This window comes from Musca autumnalis, unplaced genomic scaffold (genome assembly GCF_047663935.1).
Source record: "Musca autumnalis isolate F117 unplaced genomic scaffold, ASM4766393v1 scaffold_1, whole genome shotgun sequence".
Classification (NCBI taxonomy): domain Eukaryota; kingdom Metazoa; phylum Arthropoda; class Insecta; order Diptera; family Muscidae; genus Musca; species Musca autumnalis.
The window spans coordinates 186702328-186723240 of NW_027411644.1; the positions used below are offsets into that span (position 1 = coordinate 186702328).

At 36.3% G+C, this 20913-nt stretch overlaps 1 protein-coding gene across 14 annotated transcripts in view; it reads left to right on the plus strand.

Moving 5' to 3' along the window:
• pb (homeobox proposcipedia) overlaps window positions 1–20085 on the plus strand; it is a 223800-nt gene extending 203715 nt beyond the window's left edge. For 10 of the 14 annotated variants that reach the window (XM_073959231.1, XM_073959225.1, XM_073959230.1 and 7 more), the window contains 5 exons: window positions 6145–6302; window positions 6540–6654; window positions 14276–14431; window positions 14497–15879; window positions 19148–20085. In XM_073959231.1, coding sequence (XP_073815332.1) covers window positions 6145–6302; window positions 6540–6654; window positions 14276–14431; window positions 14497–15879; window positions 19148–19434 — 2099 coding nt within the window. In that variant the 3' untranslated portion in view covers window positions 19435–20085. The remainder of the gene's footprint in view (window positions 1–6144; window positions 6303–6539; window positions 6655–14275; window positions 14432–14496; window positions 15880–19147) is intronic. The other 4 variants (XM_073959234.1, XM_073959236.1, XM_073959233.1 and 1 more) reach the window with 4 other exon arrangements.
• Window positions 20086–20913: the final 828 nt, after the last annotated feature.

A 20913-nucleotide genomic window follows, 5' to 3' on the forward strand; every position in this document is an offset into this window, starting at 1 on the left:
TAGTGTTAAATTTTAAGGCTATTACAAAGAACTTGTGACCAGGGATGGTCCATATGATGTCTTTTAAGACGTACGATTGTTAAAACGTTGTGAAGATGTAAGTAGAATAAAACATGTTTTCTTCCTCGACCGATAGAGTTCACATTTTTCTCATCCCACCCTTGTCCTAATAAAGATTTTACTATTGAACCTCCTCATGTACTGTTTTCTCCATTCACAATATCTTTAAATTGCCTTTTCATTAAAATAAACATGAAATTTTTTCCAAAATATCTTTTTCGAAAAAAAACAGTAGCTCTTACAACAAAAGCAACAGCTTTAAACATGTAGAGTAGAATACCGCAAAGTAAACATGGTAAACGTTTTTTGTTTTTTCGTTCAAGTGGAACTTGATTGATTGATTAGGTTTTTTTTTGTATCTTTCCTCTTAACTTTTTTGTTAATTACTTAACGTCGTTTTTTGGAAACAACTTTTTGAGAACAACATGAAGGGTGAGAGGAGATATAAATTAAAGCGAAAGCAAAGATAAATGTTTCCTATCATACATTTTATGAAGGGACAAGGGGATACTACTCTCAATGGCTTTTGTTCGATTCTATTTTATGCTCATTAATATGTGACCTAGTTTTTATGACCGAATTCGAACCCTGCTCGAGGAGTGGGCGACAATTTTTCCCATTTGAGAAAATACGTAATTTTTGCAAAAATTTCGAAAAAAGAATTAGGTATTTATTTCTCAGAACCTATAACCGGTAATGGGTTCATTCTCTTTGTTAGGTAGGTATGATGGTTGTCTTTAATAGGCGGTATAATAAATTACCGTAGCGTTTATACTAGATGAGGTATTTTATTTTCCATAAGTAACTATTTTTTTAGCTAAATTCTAACATTGCTGGACTGGAGCTTAAGGCTATTTTTTGTATTCACAGTGCCTGAAAGTGTCTTCTTTCAGTTTATGTATTATTTTGTACCAGCCCCGTCCAGCCTGTTTAAAACATTATTTTAACCCACTTATTGGCACTGGTTGTTTAAACGCCACAAAAACTGGTTGAAAAAATGACGTAAAACTTGGATATTTTCGCATATTTTTGTGTTTTTTTTTACATTTTCCTTTAGTATTGTCTGTTATCTGTCATTCAATAGTCATAAAGTTTTATTTGGCCTATGTATAACCACGAACCTTGGCGATGTTGACCTTCAAGATGAAGAGCAACAACTTTGCCTACTAGAGCAAATTAAAATACTAAGCAGTTTAGAAGATATGATCCTGACAACATGACCAATTTTAAATCAAATCCTTAAATCTTTGGAGGTCTATAACCGCGAACGTTTATGAGATATGGAAAAACGGCTTGGTACATGTCTTCTCTTGTTTTGTCATCTATCATGCTGCGGTGTCAGAATATGGTTAATAAACCACGACTCAAAACATGAAAAACAGTGTAAGTATACATTCAAAGAATCCTATCTATACATCAGAATGCAGAATGCATGGTTCGATAGTGTGCCTTAAAACTTAAAAAAAAATTAAAGGACTCTATTAAAAAATTTTTCTTAAAAACATCCACTAACTATCTTTCAATAATAACTTCAAATGAACAAATAATTAAACGGCATTATAAAGTCAGATTAAAAACCAGTAAGGAAAGGATCAAAGTCGGGCGGGGCCGACTATATAATACCCTACACCACTGTGAATATGTAAAATATAAATCGAAGCTATATCCAGATCTGAACCGATTTTGATATAATTTGGCACATTTATTTCCAGACCGAATTCAGTCACACATTCCAAATATCATTGAAATCGTACTTATATATCGTGTTTGGAGCTGAAAATACACTAAATCGGCCGAAAATATATATGGGTGCTATATCCAAATCTGAACCGATTTCGATATAATTTGGCACATTTATTTCTAGACTGAATTCGGTCACACATTCCAAATTTCATCGAAATCGGAAATATATAGCGTGTTTGGTACAGAAAATACGTGAAATCGGCCGAAAATATATATGGGAGCTATATCCGAATCGGAACCGATTTCGATATAATTTGGCACACTTGTTTCTAGACCAAATTCAGTCAAACATTCCAAATTTCATCAAAATCGGACGTATATAGCGTGTTTGGTGCAGCAAATACGTGAAATCGGGCGAACATATATATATGGGAGCTATATCCAAATCTGAACCGATTTCGATATAATTTGGCTCAATTTAAATGGCGAAATTTCGTGGCCACTGGGAACCACATATGTAAAATTTCAGCTAGTTCAAGCAAAAAATGTGGCTAAGATCCCTAAAATACCTTAAATCGGGAGGTATCGTTATATGGGGACTATACCGAACCGTGGACCTATCTTGACAATTTTTAGTGGAGCAATTTCGCGGCCATTGAGAACCTCAAATGTAAAATTTCAGCTAGTTTGGGCAAAAAATGTGGCTAAGATCCATAAAATACCTTAAATCGGGAGGTATCGTTATATGGGGACTATACCGAACCGTGGACCTATCTTGACAATTTTTAGTGGAGCAATTTCGCGGCCATTGGGAACCTCAAATGTAAAATTTCAGCTGGTTTGGGCAACAAATGCGGCTAAGATCCTTAAAATACCTTAACTTGGGAGGTACCGTTATATGGGGGCTATACCAAAACTTGGACCGATATAGCCCATCTTCGAACTTGATCTTCCGACGGCTAAAAAAATGGTATTCCCCAATTTTCAGCGAAATCGGTCAACAAATGCGACCTGTATGTTGCGAACGGACGGACGGACGAACGGACGGACATGCATAAATCGACTCAGAAAGTGATTCTATGTATATCCCTAGAAGGAACTATGGGTCTATCTCGCTTCCTTTTGTATGTTACATACAAATGCACTAACACATAATACCCCTTACCACATAGTGGTGTAGGGTATAAACATCAAAAGTTTTGTTTTCACTCTGAATTCCGCAAGAACCACTGTGTCGATTTTGATGAATTGAAATGGAAAGCTATACATCGGAATCAGGACGCCATCGGGGAATAGGTTCAGGAGGAAGGGGAAATATTTATTATTCCTCAGATGGAAGAACTGTCCTAAATCAGCTATGTAGATATATAACCCATCGCATATGCATCGACTATAGAACCCGACTCCAAGATCGTATAATCATAAATTATGATCTATATGCCTTCTGGAGAGTTCGGCTTTCTTGGGAAGCTATTCAATCTGTTTTTTGACTTCTTAAGTTTTAAATACGGCTGGAGAGAAATCTTCTCTATTTCTTCAGTCCCCTTGACAATTTGATCGCACGGCCTTAAGCATTACCATTGAGATTCCGTGTGTCCCCAACACTTTGGATGATATCGAGTTTCGGGAGACATCTGTATCATCGCTCATCGTAAATGGTGGTGTTACATCCATGGCTGAGAGGTTTTCTATATCGTTCTAACACTCTAGGGCGCCTCTTTGGATCTGTCACTGTCACACAGTTGAAAGTTACAGCCATTTTATCATCCTTTTTTCCCAATTCGGGAGTAATTATCCGTTTCCCACAATTTACTTAATCCCTTACCAATGTTGCATTGTTTTAGGTGGTCTATCCAGTTTTTCGCCTATACTCGGCTACTAGCCTTTAAGAGTAAGTTCTCTAACCCTTGGGTCTTCAGGGTTCGTATGATGAGGGTCATCACTTTCATTTGCCTGTTCCATCACCACTGCTGGGGAATTTTGTCTAATCTCGGGCATTCTTTCCTTTGGTAAACAACGGCGGATGTATTCTGTTAAATGTTGTTCACCTATAATATTAAATTTTTTTGCGGAAACGCCTCCTGTTTAAATTATTTTTAAAGACTGCAAACAGTAAATTATGGCTAATGAATTGCATATATATATGTATATTTTTTTAAATTCTAATTTTATTACTATTTCTCAAACGAATGCAAAGGACTTTTCTCAACTATTCTTGTATTTTGTGTTAAAAAATGCTGAGACTTTTTTTTACTAATTTTATGTTTCTTCTAAAAACCGACAACAAACAACTATTTTTACATTTTATACAAAAATACATTAAGAAGTCTTTCATTTTGTTGGTTTACGATAGGCAATTTAGCTACGAGTAATTTCTCGCAAATTTATGCTCAATAACTCGATAACTTTACTCGATAACGAATGTTGTCATCCCAGCTTTGAGTAATCGGTTCTAAACAACTCGATATCGAATCACATAATTAGGCCCCGATTTTTCCGATTTATAAAAACTACAACAACAACGCTGAGCAACAACATGGAGTGTAAGATGTTGTATTTTTTGTTGTTATTGTAAGAGAGACTGTTGCACAGCAAGCAACAATATAACTCCTATCGCAGTAGTCCTGCAGGCAGCTAATATCGAATCAGCCTCGGAAGTGCACGATATTGGCATGAAATGGATGCCGATGTGGTAAACGGAACGTATCCATGACCGGGCTTCTTCTCTATCCCGGCTCAGGTGACGAGCTCTGGTCGAAGATTCCTAAAATCGGTCGCCTTGGGATTCTACCATTTTGGTGGGCGATTTGTCCACCTAAAAAATCACAACCATCTGACAACAGCATCATGGTCCACTGTGCATCTAATTGTATGTGAAGGTGCAACAAGAAATTTTTCTATACATCCGATCGATATGCTATGTTTTTCTGCAGAGGTTTATAACATATTGATTAAAGTCGGTATGGTGCCCATATAGAAATACCCTCCCATTTGAAGTAAACTGCATGTAATAGGCACATTTGTTATTCGATTTAACTGTAATGTGGAATTAGAAATTCTGGATGGGTAGCGCACTTGTCGGTCCACATTAGCAGATAGCCCCTTATAACTAACTGTGCCTCTGATTTGAGGTATTTTAGCCACAGTTATCATCAACATTTACTGAGATATCGCTGTAACCGAAACCTATAAAGAATATATTCTTGATTAGGGTAAAACTCTGAGCCGCTATATACACGTTCGTCCGTCTGTGGTAATCACTCTAGCAATCAAGCAAATTTAGATAAGTCAATAAAATTTTGCACAAATGCACCTTTTGTTTGCAAGCAGGTAAAGTTCTAAGATGATCTATGTCGTTCCACATTTTGGTATAACCCCCTTATTACGGTACCACCGGATTTCAGGAATTTTGGGGGTTTTTTAACTAGCTATAATTTTACCGAATTAGCTATAATTTGGCATTAAGGGTGGTCAAAATAAATTCTACACAAAAAATTGTGGACATAGATCATCTAAGCATTCTTTTAACAATACTCATACCGACAGATTTCAGGCAGTTTGTTTTGATCGACATTTTCGGTTTACATTGAAAGTGGTTCCAGTTCTTAGGATTTAGTTCCATGCACTTTTTGTCTGAGTACCTTTGTATTCTCCTCCCCATATTCCTCTTACCTATCAAGATGTTTGTTTCATTATAACCACTAGCCCATACCCTTTCACTAAGACAGCACTCATTGTAATGAAATCAATTTGTAATGCAATAGTGAACAGTGACAAGGTGGCTGATGGATTACCTTGAAAAACTACTTACAAATATAATTTGCCATAAACACAGATCTAAGAAGTTACGCTATGATGAATGCTATGTGAATAACCTAAACTTATAAATATTTAATTAGTTTTGCTAGATTTCAATTAGTTAAAGAAATAATGTAAAATAACTTACTTAAAATAAATACAAAACAAAACACCAAATGTAATAAAAATGCCACAAACTGAATGCAATATTTCTTAAAAACACCACACCAAGAACCAGTCGACGAAACTACCTTCTCCCTCTCCTGCAAAACTAATATTTTAGCCATATTGCTTGAATTACTTGATTTGGTGCCTGACTAGTAAGTCAGTCAGGCCAATCCTCAAGCCTGGGGCCAACCTGTGGCCCCATTTTTTCTTTTCTCGATGGCATGTTGCATGCTTACCGCAATCAAAAAAATAAAATGCCAACTAGAATTATGTAGAAATTGCCGGGAGGGAGTTAGAAGAAACCAGCTGAATGCAGTCGTGGTAATTAATTTCAACATTCGTTGTTGTTGTATTTTGTCTGAGTTCATTGGTTCGGTGTTACTTTCAAAATCCCATTTAATCGTATATCAAAGAAAATGCAATTTTCAATTGCAGCTGAATTCGTTCCAGAAAATGGCCTGCCACGTCGTTTACGCACCGCATACACCAACACCCAGCTATTGGAATTGGAAAAGGAATTCCATTTCAATAAATATTTATGTCGTCCAAGGCGTATTGAGATTGCTGCCAGTTTAGATTTAACCGAACGACAGGTGAGTACAATTTATGCATTTGTTGTTATTTTTATTTTCTTCTTTACATTTGGTCCTTGAACGGAGGCAAAGAAGTATCATTAAATGGCAAATTATGTGCACCCTGTGGCTATTTAAAGCAAGGGTAATACTTATTCGCCCAGGAAGAGCATCCTTTGCATTCCTGCTTTGGCTTTAATTGTTGCTAAATTTTAATGATGATGACGATGCTATGCTAACCTATTTTTCGTTTCACAGGTAAAAGTATGGTTTCAAAATCGTCGCATGAAACACAAGCGCCAAACTCTATCGAAAACGGATGATGAGGATAACAAAGATAGCCTAAAAGGTGATGATGATCACTCCGATAGTAGTAAGTAACAAGTGACTTTTTTAGTTTATAGGATTTTTTTTTTGTTTTTTTTTTGTAGTTTACATTTTGGATTTATACAATTTCTTATATACATACATATGTATGTAAATTGAACATGGTATGAAGGGTGAATTTGGATTGCCATTTTGTTTTGAACCACATGATATAACAACACATTTTTGATACGCATAATATCCATTTTCATCACTCCTTTAGACCCTCTTATTTTGACTGTTGTATTCGAGTCTAATATTTTGTCTTTGTAGTTTGTAGTCGAGTTACCTGTTATTTGAGGTCTGTTCCAGAAATTCAAGAATCTATTAATTTTTACTATTTTTTCGAATTATAAAGAACAAAAATTTTATCGTAGTAAAAATTACCCATTCTTCGTCTGCTCTACTACTTTGAAAAAAAATCTGGATCTCAAAACACTAGCTTTGTTCCCGTACTTTTTAATAGTAAAACTTGTAAAAGAGAGAAGGAGACAAAAATTGTTGTCACACAAAAGTTTTTTTTCAAAAAGTTCGGGAACGCAAAAATGGAAAAAACGTCAAAAAAGCTGGAACAAATGTCAAAGTACCAGCCAATCAGACGCCGGCATCCATGTTACTATTTTTTACACGCTCAAATTTGTCGAGTAAATATTTTTTAAAGAGAGCGTCATTCAGCGCCATTTTTGTTTAAAGGGATCATTTTACAACTTTTTTGTGTACGGGAACGGGTTTTCGGCTAAAATGTGTAAAAGTCGTAAAAATTTTAAAAACTTTTTAGTTCTGGAACAAAGCTACTGATATGCATTCTGATGTTGTCTTATAGCATGTTTATATTATAGGTTTTTACCGGGTTAACCCTCTTTATGAAAATTTGAAACCCAGTGGATTTATTAACTATTAGAAAACAATTGTATACTAACATTTTGGTTTACATCATGGATACTCCATGAATTCTAAATAAATACCATGGCGGAATGATAAATACCCAAAAGGAAAATTAGCCAATTCAGTTTTGTCCGATAATATCGATTGAAAAAACTATCAATCGATAGTGACATTCAAAATAAAGTATCGATATTATCGATAGTGCCATCGATTGTTTGCCAGCTCTAGTTTGAATCAATGTGTGAGAGCTCACATTGTCATGATGCAGAATGATTCGTCTCCTCCTGTTCGTTTTTCGAATTTCTCAGGAGACTTCTGGCAAACAAGTTGTAGTTTAAAACTCAGAATTAACCGTAATACATTTCTGAAGTCGTATAGTCGCCACAGGGTCAGTTTTGATGAAGAAACAGACGACCATTTGCTTAGATGTGCTTCTTACATGAACAACTTTCGTTGGATTTGGCTCGCTTTCGAAAAGCTAAACGGTCGATTCCTGGTTTGTTTCGGGCTCCTAAGCATAGATCTAAGATTCGTCATCAGTGGTGATCTTTTTATTCACAATTTCTTTATACCAATCCAGCCTTTTTTGAGAAATTGTCCAATTTTGCGGTATCTAACGAGAAAAATCCATTTTTGCGGTCATCTGTTCATGCAATGTCAAATGTTAGTTGGTAGAAGAAATGCCCAAGAATGTCTCTATCTCGTGGTATATAACATGGCGATCTTGAATTATTCGTTTACGCACGGCTTAATTCTGGCACAACGGCTGATTTTGGGCGACCCTCACGACCTTCGTTTTTTGGTGAGTGTCGGCCACGATTGAATTCATTAAACCAGTTTTTCACAGTGCTATAGGATGGCTCTTTATGGGCATACAAAGACTTAATTTGATCACTCTTGCCGTGATTATCCACGTCGAAACTGTCCAAAAATTTTTTCAAATGGCGCCTGGCAACACGCGGTGTTTCGTGCAGCCCTCGTATAGAAAAGGAGCGCTTTACAAGCTGGCTGATTTACTTGAAAAAATAAAAGACCGTTATTAGAATGTCGTTATAACAACTTCTGTAGGCTACTGGTGCTAGAACATATTGTCTCCAGATCCATTGCGGTGTGCCCATACCCATTTTATGAACGCTCGAAAAATTGTTCTATGTATGGGAGTTAAATGTAAAAATACAGAGGAAAATATATTTGGCCCGATTGAAGGAAATATTACTATGGTAATTAGCAACACTATGTTTAAAAACCTCTATAAAAGTTTGGAATTAAAATAACTGACATTAAAATAAATAAATAATTCGAATATACAATTTTCGAATGATTTGTGGTATAAATGCTAGTTTCCAACCTTAGCCTTCGTCCACCCACTAAAATAACATTCTAATATACCTGATGATCGGACTTAACCACCCGTGAAACGTAGCGTAATGGTTGAATGTGTGGGACTTCGGTGTATTCCTAATTTTTCAATGTATCTCTTAGGTCATAACAGCTCAACTCGAAAGAGGATTATTTCAAGTATCACTACAAAACGACTTTCGCCTTAATAAGGAAAAAAACAAAATCGATCATGTTATGATAGACTACTGGCAATCATCAATCTGGACCGTTATTTGCAGCAATGCACGATGGGGCCAATGACAGGTTTTCGAGGCAACAAATCACTGGGGCAAGCTAGACCTTCCAAATTTTGTACCGATGTTTATAATGGGCTTAGAAACTAATATGCCAAATTTGGTACATATCGGTTCATATATACATATAGCTCCAGTATATATGTTCGTCCGATTTCAAGCAATTGATGGACCAAACACGCAAATTCTGCTCAATTTTTATGCGATTTGGGAAATAACACGGAATTAGTACTACAAATAAGTTTGCCAAGTTATATTGAAATCGGTTCAGATTTTGATATTGCTCCCATATATATTTTCGACCGATTTTAGGTATTTGGTCACCAATCCCGCTATGTATGTCCAATCTTGATGAAATTTAAAATGTGTGACGGATTTTGGTATACAAACATTTTTGGCAAATCATATTGAAATCGGTTCAGAATTGGATATAGCTCTCATATATATGTTCGCCCGATTTCAGGCAAATGATTGACCAAGCATGCAAATTCCATCAAATTACAATAAAATTTGGAAAATGTTACGGAATTCGGACTACAAAAAAGTTTTTTAAGTTATATTGAAATCGTTTCAGATATAGAAATAGCTCCCCTATATACAAATTTCATGGTTTTGTCTGTGGTTTGTTATAAGTTAATAAAACAAAGTTCCAAATTTAGTAAAAATCGGCTAAGATTCCGCCACAAAAGCCAAAGTTTGTCTGTGATATCTTGGAAATTATATATTATTATTATATACATCTATTAAATTTTTCCGAAATCCAATTGATAACATTAATGGGTTTCCGATTATTCTCCAACCAAAACATAAAAATGTCCATATTTTTAACAATTACGACATTTGAAATCAGATTTTTATGAAAAGGCGCAGCTAATTTTTTCACAAAATGATAGTACACATTAATACCTTTCACCACATATATATAATATCCTAGATCTACCTAGATCTCAAAAGTTATACTCCAGAGAACACATGGATAACAAAGCAGAATACTCCAAAAAAGACATAACATCCTTACTCAAGAATACATTTACCACACATAACATTTTTATTATTTGTTAACACTATCTTATTTTACAAACCCATTTAAGAGCTTTCCATGTTTAAAAAATATAAAAATGTTGAAATGTTCTTTTTGGCGCCTAAAATGCTTTCACTACTTATTTATAATGAATGTCGGAAAATGATGCATAAGAAAATATGTCACCATTGCCAGATCAGTATGTCGCTATGTGATGTTACCAGATTGATTTATTTTTTTATTTTTAGTGATTCAGAGTGTTGGCAATCGAAATCCGTTATTATCTTTTTCAAATTGTTCACTTCAAAAATTGACTTTTTGCCTCGAAAACCTGCTATTGGCCCCATCGTGCAATGGTTCGGAACCGATTGAGAGTAGCAAATGAAGTATTAACCGACCCAATACGTAAGATGGACATCAGAATTTTCGTGAAAATACACCTTTAGTCCCATACAAATTACTTTGAACACAAAATATATTAGATAACCTTCTTCTGAATGTGGAACCTATTTGCAAACCTTTAAACAGCAGATTTGTTCGCGGGAAAGTCATTTTATTGACCAACACATCAAGGTTTTAGAAGAAATTTCGAAGTGTTTCATAATTGTTTAAAAATAAATGTCCATGTTATCAGTATCACTCGATTGTATCCGTCGAGGTTGTCTGTGTCATATTCTATCTTATAATGAAAAATTATGACATAATTGTGCGACTCCTACTGATATTCCGAGATGTTTCAACAATAAGTCAATGTAAGCCTTTTTATACCCACAGCATATAGGCTAAAGAGGGTATATACACTTTGATACGATGAAAATGTGCCTCATCGAAATAATGGTTTTAGACCCCAAGTATGTTTGGACGAAATGTGTTTCAGACAATTTGGAGTCGATCTAGCCATGTCCGTCCGTCTGTCTGTCCTACTGGCTGGAGCGCACGATAACTCTCAAACGGGTTAACCGATTCGGTTCAAATTTCAGCTTTCGTAATATTTTGCCCAAACTTAATTTAAGTTCAAATATGAGCTACATCGGTCCTTCCGGTACCTTCCCCACAAAAGTTCGAAAATGTTCGGAAAGTTTGTGTGCACGATAACTCTTGAAGGGAGAGACCGATTTGGTCCATACTTAGTATAGCGTAAACTTTCTACCAGAGTAATATGAGGTTCCAATATGGTCTCAATAGGTCCACTCCTTCGGGTACCTCCCACACAAAATTTCGGAAAAGTTCGGTTTAGGGCCTGGTCTCGAATCGCTGGATCTGGAGAAAGTCCACATTTCCTCAGAAAATAGCCTGAAAGTTGCAAAAAAACCCCTATGACAAGTATGTAATGATTTGGCTTCCGTAATATTTTGTCCAAACATAGTTTATGTTTGAAGATAATCCAAATCGGTCCATTCCTTCAGGTACCTCCCCCACAAAAGTTCCAAAGTGTTCGGAAAAATTGTGCGCACGATAACTCTTGAAGGGAGTGAACGATTTGGTCCATACTTTACACATCTTAATACATCTACCAGATATAGATCAGGTTTAAATATGGACTATATTTGTACCTCCCACACAAAATTTCGGATAGGTTCACTTTAAGACCTGCTCTCGAGACGCTTTGATTTCTATTTAAGCAACTTGCATTCGCTACATCAATTGCGACGATAAATGTTTTTTCAGGGGCTAGTCCGTACTTCTTGAAGAAACAGCCCGAAAGGTGTAAAAACCCCTATATGTAGTCGCTGGAGAGCACGAAAAGTTCGTCTTCCTCTTAGGGTACCTCCCCCACAAAAGTTCAACATTCGTGGCGAAAAGCAGTTTAGGATCTCTTCGAAGATGCTTTGGAAATGAATGCCGATCCTGTTCATTGTGGTCCTGCTGTTTACAATCATATTATGTTTTCCGTGGACACGTCCATGCTTCCTGGCATGCTCGTCCAAAAGTTATAAGATGACCCACTGAAATAACTAGTGTGACCAATATATATCAAAAAGATATGACTCTCAAAATCAGATCCACTTTCTATGTCGTCTATTCATTTAAGTAGCCCCTCCGCAAAACTTTAATCCTAATCCACATTATCGTCGGCAAGTTCAAAGGTACAAAGTGGCCACAAAATTCTAAAAGACCCGAAATACATTCGATCTGTTCGTAGATTAAGGGGTCGATTATGGATAGCAATTCAACTCCATTTGCGTTTCCGACAAAAAATTTAATGAGAGAAATTTCTATTTCTGCTTTGAAATTCAAACTTTTTACAATTAAATGAATTTGATAAACATTTCCGTCTTTTTACTTATTTTAATTGTATGATTTTCTCTTCTGGCAACGCAACTACAGTTGAATTGCTATCCATAATCGACCCCTATTATTTCAATTCACATAGGCTGAGAGTATATCTCTGTCGGCAAAGCCGACTGATTCTTTTTTACTTGTTACGCTGTAATTTCAGTTTCCGCGGAATTAGAGGTTTTCTTTGGCGAAAAATAATTTGAAAGTCCTGCTTTACCGGCCGAAAAGCTAGAAATACAATTTTTTCTGTATTTGATACGGAAAATCATAGACTTTAAATCCGTACATGATTAAAAAGATAGATTGATTGGCCTTGGGATAAATAATCTAACATTAACAGAAATATAGGTGTCTTATTCTACTGACGTGGAGAGTATTCTTTATCAGCATAAAATTGTAAGTCGATATTAAGATGTCCGTATGTCGGTTGAAATAAAAAAACAAGATTCGTATTGGTTTCAGAGATATAACCCCGATTTGTTTTAAAAAGTCAAAATTGAATTAGGTTTAGATAAGGCCATAAAATCCAAAGTAGATTCGACCAAAGAAAACCCAAAAATCCTCATTTGAAGTTGTTTGCAATGTTGCAATGCAACCCTTGTTATGACGACTACAAAGAAAATTCGCTGTGAAAACGATTGGGGAAATGGCCCTTACTAGATTAAAGTGCAAAATTGTAAACTTGGAGACGTACCGGCAGCTACTGGAACAAAATCATATTTCCCAATATATGTATGTTGCTGTAAGGTTTTGGAAATTTTTAGGCCTTTATATTATGAAGCATGGACTCTAAAATTCGATGAAGAGCTAATTGCTGTAAAAAAATTAATAGGATCCGTGAAGTGGTCGTAAACCACATTCAGTCGCAGAATTTATATTGCTCATTGACGCGAGATTCAATATACGATTGCAGTGGTCGCCGTGTTTTTTTATTGCTGTCATAAACTGTATTTCAACGCAAAGAGTTGAACTTATAAAGTAAATAATCTGAAGGACACTGCCAATCAAGTCAATCTTCGAACTTGTACTTCTGTCAAGGTTTTTCCTTTTCACCAGATATTATATTTGCTAGGCGTTGTTGTTCTTTATAGCTTCCGTCTTCTATCTTTTAACTTTTTCAAAGATCTAAATAAATATTACTAGGTGCAAAATTCGAATCAATTCGGCATTACCAGATCGGTAAGACCAAAACATCGGTAGATTTAATAAGTGAGCCGAGAGCTTTCTGATTTCGTGGTATTTAAAATTGGAACGAAAAATAAAGGATCGGAGGGTTTGGAAAGTTATTCGTTATAGAGAAGTTCGAGTGTATTATTGCATTATTTTTAAGTCTGAAGCCTTGAAACTGAATTGGCTTCACTGTAAAAGCAAAAGCAACTCTAAGGCAAGAACTAACCAAAAATGAAAATACCACCGTTAATTTAACAATTTAAAAAAGAAGAAAAAAAATTTTCATTACCATCCAATTCTCTCTAACAAACGAATGTATGTATTAAAAGAATCGGTAACAAACCCTAACAACAGCTTATCAATCATTGTCAGTCAATGGAAGAGAGCGTATCTTTGATGTTGTTGTTTTTCTGCATTATTTCTTACTCATCTTTATTTTGACTTGACGGAAATTGTATAAATCCAATGATACCCTTTTTGAAGTGGAATAAATGTGAGTCAGTGATTTGGTTCACATGCACACACAAGAAGAACTCTTCAAAGACCAGGGTCATAATTTTTATTTTTGCCATTAATTTTCATTCTTCAAATTTGTTAGAATACAACAAATTAATTATTTATGATATTTTTTTCTGTTGGTTTCTTGTTCCGCAATGCAGATTCCAATTCAAAGAAATCATGTCAAGGTTGCGAGTTACCCACCTCAGATGATATACCAGATTCAACATCAAATTCGAGGGGACACAACAATAATACACCAAGTGCTACGAATAATAATGCCAGTGCTGGAAGCTGTAAGTGAAATATATTTCAAAATTCTATGCATATTTTCCCCTTAATCTATTTTTTCTGCTCTTAGTGACACCAAATTCCACCTTGGAATCAGGCATATCATCTAATTTATTGGGCAGCACTACCGTTTCGGCATCCAACATGGTCAGTGCAGATTCCAGCGTTGCATCCAGTGGTAGTTTAGATGATGATATGGAAGAAGCTCCCATAAAAGTCAAGAAGAAAGATGACCACAACACCATCAAAAAGGAATCCTCGGTGGTATCTACATCCACCCAAAAGATCTCACAATATTCTGGCTATGATACTCCCATATCTATGGGTGGTAGTGGTGGCGGTGGTGGAGGTATAGGTTCTGGTTATCGTCGTGATTCCGATACATCTTCACAGCATAGTCAAGCCACAGCAAATAGTAGCACAGGACCAATTGTGGGTAGTAAGAGGCGTTATCAAAATTCCAATAATTCGGCTAATAGCAATGCAAATATGCCTAGTGGAATGGCGTCTGCAGCTGACAATAATGGCTCCTTTTATGCCGCTGGATATTATGGCAAACAACAAATGCAACAGTCACCACAACAACAACTACATGGACAGCAACAACAACATCAAACACAACCGCCATCTGGACCACCTGGGCAAGACTATTACGGCAAATATGACATTGAATTCGCTGCAGCGGCTGGGGGTTCACCACAGCATTTGGCTCATCGTCTGCAACAACACCACCAGCAACAGCAAATACACGTACCCAATGGTGAATATCTAAGTCCCAAACCAGATTTCATGTCTTCGGCCCAGAGTTCACCACACATGAAAGGTGGACAGGGTGTTGGTGAAAAACTACATCATGCTGGTGGTGTTAATGTTTTCCCCACACCACCTCAACACCCACAGCATGTACAACAACCTTTCTATAATCACCATGGTAGTGCTGAAGCTATGCAATTCCAATCAGCACATGGTTACAATCAACATAACCACCATGTTAGTGGCGCTGTATATGGACCCCACAATCAACATCAACTTCCAAATGAGTTTGATGGTTCTGGAAATTACTATGATCCAAAAGGGCAGTCGGCAAATGGTGCTGGCGTAGGCTACTATGAACAGCTAAACTTCCAACAACATCAACAGGGTGACTTCAATCATCACAGTCAACAGCAATTGCATATGTCTCATATAAATTCACCAACTGCATCCGCTCTGGGTATTCACATGGAAGGTGCTGTGCCACCAGCAGCTAATGCGGCACCTGGTGTTCAACACAATGTTCAAATGCAACAACAATTCTATAATAATCATCATATACACCATCCGCAGCATTCACATCCACATCATCATAACAACCATCCACAACAGGGTGTAGACCATCATTATAATCCGCATGGCTATAATCACCATGGACATGGGTCACAACATTTCGGCCATCATCAACAACCCTTGAATGGTGAGTAATTTATTGTAAAATTCCACCGAATATTGGATTCGGTTGTTATGTTTTTAAAAATGAGGTTTTAATCGAAGATATTTTTTTGCCGAATTATGCAACAATTAGCCGATTCCTAATCCCACTTCATTTAAGCGAATTTATAAATAGGGGCTCAATGGCGGTATTGCAAAATTATCATGCCAGCCTATCAAACGATAGCAAAAAGATTAATTCGGAAGATTAGGGTTTAAAGCGTAAAATTACTATGGAGGAATTATGTAACGATTAGCCGATTCCTAATCCCATTACATTTAAGCGAATCTATTAATAGTTTCGTATTGGCAGAAATGTTAAAATTAATATGCCAAACAATCAAACGTCAGCAAAAATTTAATAACGATCTTAAATTCCGTGATTTCAGAATCACAAAGATGTATTCTGGCGAAGCTTAGACTTATTGATCTATTCTCTTTTTGTTTTGTTAAGGTCCACATGAAATCTGATTCTCTTAGTGGATTCCGAAGTAGTAGATACTGCTATCAGAGCAGAGCATGCTCCAAAGCTCTCCTGTTATCCTGTGGTAGTATTCACTTTTTGCCACTGTATCCCCGAACTTAGTTTAAGATTTCATGTTTTAGTCTGTAGCCAAGTCAAGAGGGAAATAGGCAGAGTTTTTCAATGTACTTCTCCCTAACTTTTGCTGAGGCATGTTTGCTTGTACCATTACCTTCGGTTGCAGATCCCAATACACCCTTATCTTGTTGTCAGAGCAACATAATCTTAATCTGGATCTATATCTAGGTCTAGGAATGGGGCTGCTTCGATGGGTTGTAATCACAAAGTAACTGGAGTTAGTTAAGTAGGTTCGTCAATGTGCAGTGTGTTGTGAAAAAGTGCAGTGTGTCGTGCATGCCTATACTGGCCACATGTCCTGCTATATAAATTTAGATGGCTGCACCATCCCCAACGTAGTTGAGCCAAAACTACTCTGATTTGGCAGGGCAGCTAACCTTTTTCAGCTGCGATTGTTGAAAGGATGTACTCCGAGAAGGTTTATGGCATTTGCGACTGCATCTTGGTGAAAGTAATTCAAACCAGCTTAATAGGCTTGCTGATCCAGGGGTTCTCTGTCTTGTAACATTAGATCTCTCTCAGGTCATCAAGATCCCTCCAGATATGCCTGGGCGGAAGAGTTCTATCAAACATATGGTGATCAATGCGACTCACGGTAACGCCCGAACAGGAATAATACGAGGAGGCACCCTGTTGCAGTTCTCATGGCGGGTTATGTCAGATTTTAATATTGTTCCGTTGCATTGCGGACCACAGGCCGACCTACGGCGTTATAGATCGTTAACAAATTTTCTTTATTTCACTTCTTGAGGAACTTGTTTCTACAACTCAGCTTTTCGCAGATAGTTGTGATATGCGCGGATTACGTTAACATACAGTGCTGGCCTGTATTGGCCACATGTTGCGCTATATAAATTTATATGGCTGCACCATCCCCAACGTAGTTGAGCCAAGTCTACACTAATTTGTCAGGGCGGCTAACGTTTCCCAGCTGCGATCGATGGAAGGATGTACTCCGAGAAGGTTTATGGCATCTGCGACTGCATCTTGTGAAAGTTATTCAAGCTTGATAGGCGTGCTGATCCAGGGGTTCTTTGTCTTGTAACATTGGACCTCTCTCTCTCTCTCAGGTCATCAAGATCCCTCCAGATATGCCTGGGTGGAAGAGTTCTATCGAACATATGGTACTGTAACGACAGCTGCCGCACGGGAATGATATGAGCAGACACCCTGTTGCAGTTCTCAGGGTGTCAGGTTATGTCAGGTTTGAATATTGTTCCGTTGCATTGCGGACCACAAGCCGACATACTGCGATATAGTACGTTAAAAATTTTTCTTTATCTCACTTCTTGAGGATCTTGCTTCTACATCTTAGCTTTTCGCAGATAGTTGTGACATACGCGACCTACGTTAATATACAGTTGAATGTGACCCCAAGGATCGTGCGGTCGTTAGTTGTCGAAACCATCGACTAGGACATTCAGCTCAGTGCTCATATTTGGAGTCCATGTGGTGAACAGAGTGACCTGACCTTAGATTGTGTAGGGGATATTTGCATATTCCTGGAGTGGGAAAGGTGCTAAGATCAGTGAAATAGGAGTTCAGTTTTTCACAACTGACATCAGGGAAGGTACCTGACGCCAAGATCGTACATTCACCCACGTTTATAACGATTTCAATGTCATGTCTGGAGGGTGGCATACAGAAAAGGTAGAAGTGAAACAGTTCTGAAGATATCTCCCCCTCACTCTACTTCCACTTCATAAATTCCACGCACGTTTGGCGTCCACACATATAATTGTTTATCGAACGTTTCAAACTTTTGCCAGAGAGCAATCAGCTCGATGTCCTCAATCGGGGCTGAGTGCTTGACAGCAGGTTTTTGATAAGTCGAACGTCGTCAGCACTATTCTATCGCATGGCTTGTTCTGGTTGAGTCCTCGAATAATATATGTGGAGATGGAGTATAGCACTTCTACAGTACTGTGCTGCTTACGCAACCGATGCTGATGAATATGGAAATGGATACCTAGTATTTTCAGAGGTGATCAAGTCGGTGGTCTGCTGTTGTCTCCAACAATTATTGGGAGATGATCTGTGTCCTCATTGACAGTGAAAGAAGTAGAGCTATTAATCTGCTCAGTCAGCGCTATACCCCTCTGGTCAGCGCTACACCTCTCTGACCTTCCAAAAGCGGTCTAATGTTGGGCCTATAATCGGGGAGATGAACACATTAAACCAATCTACCTCTGCACCTGACTGCCATTAACAGGATATTAGAGTCAGTCTCAATCGAGATAGGTATGGTTTGAATAGACTGGTGCAATATGAAAACTAATCCCTTCCTCCACTTCTGGTGCACTGCTTACTCAGTATGTTTTAACCATCACTGCAAACTGCAGTTGTTGTTAAGCTTGGTTTCCTGTACCGCCGCCGCCCTGATATTCTTCCGACTCATAAAGTCCACCATTACCTCTATATTACCTTGGTGTTTCTTGTCATTAAATTGCAAAAATGATGCATTTTTAGAGATAGGAACAGCAACAACCGCTGTTAAATGCTACGTATGCGGTTGCTGTTGGGGGAAGTCTTGTATTCTGAGGACAGGTCTTGTATTCTACGGGCCGTTTCTAGAAGTATATTATATTCACTTATTAATTTTATTAAATGTATAAAATAGAGTTCTAATATTTTATAATTTTTTCTTTTCTAGATAATCATGTCGGACCTCCTATGGCAGCCGATGGTTTACTGGATAGTGATCCACCACCGCCACATGTTCAAATGCCAACAAATGCTGTGGCTGGAAATTTTGTTAATCCAGCAAATGTGCCGCCCGCCGCTGCCATGTCTCAAGCGCATAATAATAGTTTTCCGCAAAATGCCGGACCGGGAGCAAATCTTACCGGTATGGTGGAAAATTCAAATAGTTCATCGGATTTTAATTTTCTAAGTAATTTAGCAAATGATTTTGTGCCCGAATACTATCAACTGAGTTAGTTAATGTAAACTTTGAAATTTGAGAAATTCTAAAAATAATGAAATAGTATATCATATTTAAAAATAATATTTTTATAATTCTATATAGAATATTGCAATAATAATATTGAGTAAATCTACAAATGTAAATAGCAAAAATCAATTCATTGTAATTCCTCCTCTTATTGTAATTTTCAAAAGTCGTTTATTAAAAAAGGAAAACATGCTAATGAAAAAATTCAATAAAATTTAATCAATGTATTAGATTAGTATTAAGATTAAAGTATAATGATTATTTTTTTATAATATAATTTTGTTTTTATGTTTCTTTTTTTGTATAGAATAAAACTCAATTCTTTTATGTTGTCATCATTATTCCTTTTGCTATATAATATTCTTAAAACCATAAAAAGCATCTTCTAAATTGATTTTAAAAATCAATTGCTTATCAAAATAACAATTTATTAAGTAACAAAGCAGACAGAAATTGAATATTGATAGTAGTTAATAGTCTTATACGTAATATTCTAGTAATTGTTTATATGGAGGAGCATACTTTGAATCCGATTCCGATTCAAGTGCAATTTTCTTCTATTTTTTTTTGTAAATATTTTTCGATGGTAGTTATGATATGATTAAATTATAATTAAATAAATAAAATATTAACTTTAATTAAGAAAATTGTTTTTGTATATAATTTTTACGGAAATTCAAGGAGGTATGCTACACCTTAGAATTTTCTAGACAAGCAACAAACAATTTTGTATATCATCGTCATGTTGAAACGTTGACCCTGTTATAACTAAGTAATTTGAATCGGCCTGCTTACCAACACATGTTTCGACATGACTTAAGTTTTAATCTAATTAAAATTAATCATGTAATATATTTTTTCTTTGCTCTTCGAATATTTTTTAACCATTCGTTATATTTTTTTAGTAAATTTTATTAACATTTCCATACAAAAGTAGTGGTATATGTTTAAAGGATCCTAATTGTATCTAAAAAATCCATATTTGACAAAAAAACTTGCAGAAAATCTATTAATTTCAATAATATGATTGAGTTACTAAAACCGGACCTGTACCCATGAAGTAAACATTAGTATTTTTCTTTTGTCTCTTCTCTAAAAACCTATTTCATATTTACAACTCTATACAATGCCCGGCATAATTATTTTGACAAAATCTACATTTGCCTTAAAAGAAGGCATGTAATTATTGTCAGAATTCATTAAACGGGATATTAACAGCTTAGGGTTTTTCTTTGACCTCTCAGCTAGTTTAGGTAGGCGAATGTTTAAATAGGGAGGCAAAAGCAAAACGGCATAAGTATTTTGACACGTCATAATTATGTTACTTTTGGTAATTAATCGTACCTTTTGAAACCAAAATTAATTGCTTTAGCTAAATTATTAACTTTTGAGTAAAATGTACTTGACAGTACTAGATTTTAAATTAAAAATGGACTTGCCTGAAAAAACGTTTACCGTTGTAATTG